At 47.3% G+C, this 8,708-nt stretch overlaps 1 protein-coding gene across 1 annotated transcript in view; it reads right to left on the reverse strand.

Annotated features, from left to right (window-relative positions):
• MXRA8 (matrix remodeling associated 8) overlaps positions 1-4,638 on the reverse strand; it is a 178,085-nt gene extending 173,447 nt beyond the window's left edge. The window contains exon 1 of the mRNA XM_086921439.1: positions 4,354-4,638. Coding sequence (XP_086777565.1) covers positions 4,354-4,402 — 49 coding nt within the window. The 5' untranslated portion in view covers positions 4,403-4,638. The remainder of the gene's footprint in view (positions 1-4,353) is intronic.
• Positions 4,639-8,708: the final 4,070 nt, after the last annotated feature.

An 8,708-nucleotide genomic window follows, 5' to 3' on the forward strand; every position in this document is an offset into this window, starting at 1 on the left:
TAATTAGATTTTTTTGTATTGCTAGTTAGTTCGAATTTTCCCAGTATTTCATTATTCTAATGTTGCAATACAGAGTTTGGGCAGATATAATTTCTAATCAGTACAGCCAACCACTGGGGTATGCTTTAAATCCTGTGTTTGTGGTTCTCCAGACCCAACCCTCTTAATACATATTGCCACCAGCAGCATGGATGAGATGTGATTCCTACACCTGGTAATCTTCATTAGCTTATGTGACATTCCCTATAGGCTGATTTGGATACTTTTATGAATCATTGTGTCTGCATAATGTGTGTGTGATGTACAGTACTGTGATACCTTACACTACGAGTAGCGCTATACAAGAAATAAAATGCATATGAGAGAGGGGCTATGGAGTGATGATGGGCTCTGTTGGAGGGTGGCAATGAGGGAATCCGAGGGGGGCATCATGAGGGGTGGAGATACGGAGAGATGGAAGGCACTGGTGGAGGTTGTTTGTGAGGGAGTCTAAAGAGGTCATCGGGGAGGGGCTTTGGAGTGATGAGAGGCACTGGTGGAGGGTGGTAGGAAGGGATTCTGAGGAGGAGGTCATAAGGGGGAGTTGCTTTGGAGTGATGAGGGGCACTGGTGGAGGGTGGTAGGGAAGGACTCCGAGGAGGCGGTCATGAGGGGGGTTGCTTTTGAGGGATGGGCACTGGTGGAGGGTGGTAGGGAGGGAGTCTGAGGAGGAGGTCATGAGGGGCACTGGTGAAGGGTGGTAGGGAGGGAGTCTGAGGAGGAGGTAATGGAGAGGGGCTATGGAGCGCTGAGGGGCACTGGTGGAGGGTAGTAGGGAGGGAGTCTGAGGAGGAGGTCATGAGGGGAAGAGGCTACAGAGAGATGAAGGTCAGTGTTGGAGGATGGCAATGAGGGAATCCGAGGAGGGGGAGGTCATGGGGAGGAGCTACGGAGAGATGAGGGGCACTGGTGGAGGGTGGTAGTGGGGGAGTCTGGGAGGAGGGTGGCAATGAGGGAATCCGATGAGGTCATGGGGGAGGTGCTTTGGAGCGATGAGGGACACTGGTGGAGGGTGGCAGTGAGGGACTCAGGAGGAGGTCAATGGGGGGACGGGTTATGGAGCGATGAGGGGCACTGGTGGAGGGTATTTGTGTGGGAGTCTGAGGAGGTGGTCATGGGGAGGGGCTTTGGAGTGATGAGGGACACTGGTGGGGGGCAGGTAGGGAGGGAGTCTGATGAGGAGGTCATGACTGAAAGGGGCTAAGGAGAGATGACGTGCACTGTTGGAGGGTGGTAGTAAAGTTGTCTATCGAGTAAGAGGTCAGTGGTGGGACACCAATAAATACTTTTGCACCGGCGCTATAATAGACCCTGTAATGTTTTTGCTTATTTAATTAGCAGTTGGGTCATTAGGGACACTGTGTAACATAGTTTAAAGTGTGTGCTAATTATATTTACTCTTATATTCAGGGTTTTCAGTTTGAAGGTGATTTTACAAATCTTTTTAGTGGGATTATGGAGAATGAAACCAGGTGGTGCCTGATATGGGGCTGGGGACCAAGGTTAGCTGTGAGTTAAGGTGCACGGTAGAGAGATTGTAGAAAATTGATGATCAGGCTTGGAAGGGAGTGTACTGCAGAGTCTGGGGTCAGATGGAGATAATAATGAAGAGAGATTCTCTCTGAAGGCTGGCAACGAGGCAGGCTGAGTAGTGTTACTTGCCTGATACTCCCACCTCAGAAACCTCCTCTGCCCATCAAAAGGTCCTTACATGGGATCAAAACACTTTTTGAGAGTGTTAACGATTAGAAAGAGATTTGGAAAATAATGGAGGGCCCTGAATCTCCTGTTATCCCCTTCTATCACACGCAGGAGTACAGTTTTTTTTATTTGTAGGCTACCTCCAGAAGCGACACATTGAGCCCGCAGTGGCCCACCCAAATGCGCCCTTGGCCCACCCAAACAAAAATTCCTGGAGCCGGGCCTGTGACTGCTACTTATTGCAGTATTATCCCTCTACTTGTATCTTGTATGTATTCACGCATTTTCAGACGGAGACCGGCAAATTTCGTGACGTCACTTCCTGTCGAGACGTCACTTTCGGTGACACCACCTAACTAGGAACGTCCCCCCACTTCTTTTTTTAGGACTTGTGCCCTGGGGTGCAGGGACGATTTGCATGAGCAATGGGCTATACCACTTCGTGTGATGTCATGCATTCCTTTGCTTATTTTTTAAACATTTGTAGCGTTGTGTATCACGTGTAAATTGCAGATGCCCAAATTATGAATATTTGAGGAGTTAGGCTGACTTGCACTACGGAAAACTTGCTAAATATGCCTATATATTTCTGATTTGATTGGCAGGTGATGAAAGGGTTTCTATGTGGGTCGTTCGTTTGTAAAACTACCTCTCTACATCTTTCAGTGACTTCTAACTTTCAGGAAGTTGCTGAAACTGTATTCGTAATCTAAGCCTATGCACTGATCAATATGCAATAAAACCTTATATATGAATTCAAATCTGCTTTTCTTATCACCTACTATTTATACCACACAGGCATTTTAGCGATCACAGAGGGCCTTACCAAATCTTGATGACCTGCTAAAAGTTGTTAAATAACAACATCATAATTAAATCCGCAGGATGTATGCAATTCTGCTGGCGTGGTGTTTTCTGCATACTTGTGGGTTAACTGTGCTTGCCACAGAACCCATCTTTTGCATCGCTTGCACATTTTAACAAAAAAAAAAGGTTTCTAGCTCCAACCAATCAAATGTTACTCGAAAAATGCACTTGTGGAGCTGCACATTGGCAGAGCCCTTGAAAAGCTACTGGTCAGTGGTCACCTTTCAATAGCAGACTGCTGCAGTCTGGCGTTAAATTAGGACTAATGAGGCAAATCGTTAGCCTAAGCAATATTAATGTGGATTAAAATGACAAAATAGTGAAATAATACAGCCAAAAAATGTATTGCATTTTTGCTGCATATTCTTCATTTTTTTCAGCATAATTTATTCAACCCTTTCTGCATTCTTTGATCTTCTGTTGCTGCATAATTATAGAGGACCCGTTTATAATATATGTATCCAGATTCCTAGGGACATATGTGTGGCCACGTACATTTTTTTTAACAGCATGTACTACAGTCAGCAAGTTTACAAAGGTATAATAAGCTTTTGGCAGCTAAGGGGTTTCCGCATCAACTGAGAAACAATGTTGGTTCAGCCCTCCGGTCGCACCCACCAAAAACCTACAAGGCATTGAATCTGATGCACTGACCCCGCTCACCACCGCAAAACTGAATCCGAGTCTGCTCTGTGATGGAAACATCTGGACTGCCAAACAGCGGTCTGCCAAAATGCGCTGGGATGCCATATTGATGGCAAATTGTGAGCTATCGAAGTGGTCATTATTAATACAGAACATTTCTGTACCATACTTTTGTTTGGTTTACTTGTCGAAAGCATTCATGAATGCATAGATGCCACCAATGTTTGTAGCACCAAGAGGCCAAGAAGGCTTTGTCTATGATGCACTACACGAAAAGTGTAAAATGGCATGGCAGCGTGCAGATTAAAAGAAACAATTCCATGCATTACAGTGCAAGGCTGAATTAAAGATACAACTATAGGCTCCTCAAACATCCAGCCTACCCATTCTCCTGAGCTCTCCCAGGTGCTTAGGGGTGGGTGGTTTCTTTCAGGTGTCCCTGCGTTTTTCTCTAAATAGATGTTTACACTTTCTGAAAAAAATACCGTAGATCAATGCAAGTCAATTGAGATTGTAGGCTTTTATGATGTTTCAGTGAGATATACCTTTTGGGATTTTTCAGATATTAGCAAGGAAATGTCCTGTCTGCCCCTTAGATGAAGAAGGGTAAATAAACAAGGTTCCCCACCAGTCACTCACAGGCAGCATCAAACACACCCCAGACACAGACTCGGAGCAAGCACAGCTTTCCAACCTGGCACGCTTCCGAGGCGTAGTGCTACCTGTGCAAGACTGCGCTTCGAATCGGGGGTCAGTAGGGGTGTATGAGACAGGGGTGCGTAACTCAGACCCCAGCAGCCGCAGTGCCCCCCCCCCCCCCATACCCCCAGGGCATGCCAAACCTGTGTGGCGGGGGGGGGGGGGCATTGCGCCCACGGCCAATACATCTGTGAGCTGTGGGAGACTCCAGCCCCCCTCATCACACGCTGCACGGGTGTCGGAGGCATCTTTGTACGTCACGCCGCTGAAGTGCTCCATAGATGCAACTACAATACAATACAATACAGCGCCATGAATATGCCGTTGTGCATCGAACAGCCTCGAACCTGCTTCCAAACCGTGACATGAACACCAGGCGGACAGCCGAGCATCATCCCTCACCTTGCAAGAGCAACAGCGGCCACAGGAGCACCATCGCCGCTCTCTCCATGACTCTGGTCTGTCCTGTTCTCACTTCTTTGGAAAACAAGTTGAGCGTGGCTGGTTTCAGGCCAGCGAGGCCCGGCCGGCTGTAGATGCAGAACAGAGAGCCCTCAGCCGTGTGCGCGCGGATTCCGCCTCCCGTGTGCCGTCCTCCTGCTCCTGCGTTCCCCTGGACCTGCTGTGGTGCCGAGCTCCCCTCTCTCTGCCTCCTGTGAGCCCGGCTGTCAAGCCCTCCGGCAGCACTGAGCTCCGAAAAACACCCCCCTCCCCGCCTGCCCCTCCCTCCCTCTCTCCCCTCTCTTTACAGGCAACCAGAGTCCCAGCACTTTTCTACTTAATCCAGCTGTTGCTGGCCCTGCTGTCACTCATCCAACTGTGCATTCTTTCTCTCTGGCCTTTTATCTTTCTTTGATCGTTTCCTCCTCGCATGGTTCTGTTTAGGCGCCTCTCAAGATGTGGGACTGTGTGTCCCCGCAGTGTATTTGTCTCGAGCTGTAAAGTCGTCGTCAACTCTTGGGACATGTACCAAAACACACACACTGGGTACGGGGAGGGGTTTATAATCTGTTTTCTGGTCCTGCTTGGGGTTTGTTTTGCAACTCAAGGGAGGGCGGAGGGGCTGCTTTGGGCTCTTCTCTGCAGGGTTTGCTTAGCTGGCCAAACATTCATCCGCCTTCTGGGAAGACACAGTGAAGAACTGAAACAAGGGCACCACACACCACTTGCACAGCTTCAAATGGCCTGGTAGTGAGACAGCAATGACCACTGTGTCTCGTGGCTTGAACCAGGCAGGATGCATGTGTGCTACTGTCACAGCATCGGTGTGCTACATCAGATCAGTGCAGAAAGAGGGAAGTGGCATTACCTGTGTGTGATGATGCCACAGAGTGCCTTCAATCTTGCACATGGCCGGACTGGCCAGCCGGCCAAGCGAGCAATTCCCCGGGAGGCTGGAGATCCAACAGGCCGGTTTTGACACGTGGAGGCCAGTTTCGAGCTCCAGGAGTGGTGGTGCAAGTTACGCAATCCAAAGAGCAATTTACAAGAGTTGCTCTGGTTCTAGCACGCATTAGCCCATCTGCACACGGGGGCTGAATTTATCATTTTTGCCAGGGCTTTTTAAGTTTCCAGTCTGGCCCTGATCTTGCAGTGGTGATGGCATACACTTACAAGCTGCAGCTTCACCACAAACGCAACAGACTCACTTCTTGGGCGAGGACGTAGCAAGTTTAATTCACAGCAAAGAAGACACTACAGAACCTTTGCGGCACATTGCATCTGTACAAATTAGCGATATACACAGGAAATGTGAGCACGGTGAATCACTGGGTCTCCAGGTGTGTGCCGGGGCGGATGCGTCTATGCTACTGTCAGAACCTGGGTGTGCTATGTCACTGCAGGAAGACTGAAGTCTGCAGGCATCATCTGTACGTGATACTGACCAGGCGCGAAACACCCATTGGACTCACCGGGCTTCAGCCCCCACCCCCCCCCCCCCCCCCACCCCCTCGTGTGTGGCAGCATGGATGAGACAGATCCCGGGCACACACAGAGCCTCACCCGAACGTTTCACAGGTCTTTAAAAGACCATTTGAATGTTAATTAGGCCTTGCAGTTGTTTCATCCCTTCTGCGAGCCCCTGCAGCTCCACTCTGCAAACTGATTAAAGGTTCAGCCCCCCCCCCCCCCCCCCCGAAATTTGGCTCTAGTTGCGCCTCTGATGCTGACATCTAACACGCATGGTAGAGCCTCCTGCAATCTCCCGCACCCTCCCATGCTATTGAAGGAAAGAGATCAGCATTGTTCAGGGAAATGTCACTCATCAAAATAGTCCATCGACCCCTGTGTAAGTCTACAGCTGGAAACAGTCTGTACACTACTACTCCACAAGGAGGCCAGTGTCAAGGTGCTGTACTTCAAAATGGACAGCTAATCCCACCCAGCACGTGGTCTGGCTATTCCACTTTACCATTTAACTTCACTCTTCGGACTGTTAGTCCCACAAACAAACCTACCGCCGAGCAATCACAGAGGTCTGACCATTCTACCTTACCACTTAACATCACTCTTACAACTGTTAGTGCCACAAACAAACCTACTGCCCACCAATACCCATGGTCTGGTCATTCAACCCTACCATTTAACACCATTCTTCCCACTGTTAGTTCCACAAACAAACCTACCGACCACCAATCACCGTGGTATGGCCATTTTAACTTACCACTTAACATCACTCTTTCCACTGTTAGTCCCACAAACTAACCTACCGTCCACCAATAACCATAGTCTGGCCATTCTACCGTACCATTTAACATCACTCTTCCAACTGTTAGTCCCACAAACAAACCCAACGCCCTCCAATCCCTTTTTTGCTTCAAACCTCTCCTCTCCAATGCCTGAAGAACCAAACTAGAGGTAAAACCTACACACGATCACTCAATCATACTCCACAATAATCTTCTAGTAGATCAAGCCATGGAAAAATGCGCCCCTTTGTTCAAATGGAAAAATAGGCTCCTTTCTAAAACATGATTCACTGATCACAAACAGAAATCTTCAATATAAAGCTGTTTAAAACATGACATGGCATGCCACGAACAAAAAACCTTAGACTCACTAGTGCATCTTAAGATAGCATGCACCAAATGACAGAAAACCATTTTTAAGGAAAAGAAAATCTACTTCTCCAACAACATAATTGAGTCAGTGAACAGGCCGCGGCAATTTGTCAAGTTAGTGAAAACAATCAATAACTTTCGCGAAGAACAGGCTTATTTTCATTTCTAGGTCAAACCCAGAAACCGTTACTCACGAACCATATTCCTGATTATTAAAGTTTCAAAAAATCGAGATAGAAATCAACAACAAAGTGAAGACATCCCACTCCCTCACACTCTCTGCAGAGGACAGAATAACACGTTTATTTTCAAACAAATGACACCAGATGAGGTGCTCTCCCGTCTCAAAGACCTCAGACCCAGCAAAAAGCACAGGCAAACCCTGTCCTCCGTTATGGAGCCACCATGCAGAAGCAGTAGTTAACCTAAGGACCAGATTCGTAACCATCTACCTCTCACACCACAAGGTTCCTCACACTTGTAAGCACTTCTTCAACACTCTCGCAAGTGCATCGAGGACTTGGTCAGCCTACTGTGATTACAATGTTCAGAATCTATTGTGTGGCCTAGAAGGACTCACCTATGTGTTAACCCCTGCGATGCTTATGACGGAACGGTTCCGTCATCAGCGTCGGTTGGGCTGTGCTGATGACGGAACCGTTCAGTCATGACCACACCCGTTTATCGAATCTTCAGCACAGCGCGAAAATTCACGCTGCGCTGAAGAGGTCTTGGGTTGTTGACATGAAGAGGTAGTGGCTTCATACTGATATTGGTAGATTATTAATACCAAACAGAACTTTCTCCTAGTTCAGGAGTGTGTTTAGATGTGACATCCTGTCTTTTCAGCTGACATCCTGCGTGAGTGTCAAGTGTGCATATGTAAAGTACAGATGGTGGCAAGACTCAGTCAGTCAATCACCTTTATTCGGTTCACAAAGGAACCAACCAAGACAGAATAAAAACACAATAGATACATTTGGTAAAAACAATCAATTATATTATTCATGATACACAGTAATACATGGGGAAAACGTCAAATCAGTGCATACATCCTTCTCACCAATATAAAACAATGTCAATTACAGATAAACACATAACTTACAAATAGATCTATACCGCATTTAAGGGCCTTCTAATCTTTCTCGCCTGACTGATAACGTTAGCCACAGATAAACCAATAAATGGAGTGGGTAGTTGTTGTAGACAAATAAAAGCAGGTCTGAATTGGTTAAAATTGAAATTCTTTCGCAGCGGGATAGTATCGCGTTTCTTTGGAACAATATAAAATCCTCACAAAATTGGAAATGCAAGGTGCTTTGTGTGGAAAACTCATCAAAAATACACAGGGGGAGATTTTCTTTTACGCCTTCTTTTTAGGTCTTGGCCTGCGAAAGACTGCGCACATTCGCAGTCAAGCTGGCGAGATTCAATGACAGAGGGATTTTCACTAGCAAAGTTAAGCCCTGCCCCTCTTTTCCATTGGCTGGCGTCACCGTTCAAAACCGTGGCCAGCCATTGGAGAAGAGGTCCTAGTGACGTTCTTCTTTCTTTTTAAGCCCCGTCCTTTTCAGACTGGCTTACTTGACTTACTGCTGGCGTAAAAGGTTTCTTATCTTCTTTATGGGTCCAGATGGCCCCATAAAGAAGATAAGGAACCTTTTATGCTAGCAGGAAGTCAGGCGCTTGTTCCGA

This window comes from Lissotriton vulgaris, chromosome 5 (assembly GCF_964263255.1).
Source record: "Lissotriton vulgaris chromosome 5, aLisVul1.2, whole genome shotgun sequence".
Classification (NCBI taxonomy): Eukaryota; Metazoa; Chordata; class Amphibia; order Caudata; family Salamandridae; genus Lissotriton; species Lissotriton vulgaris.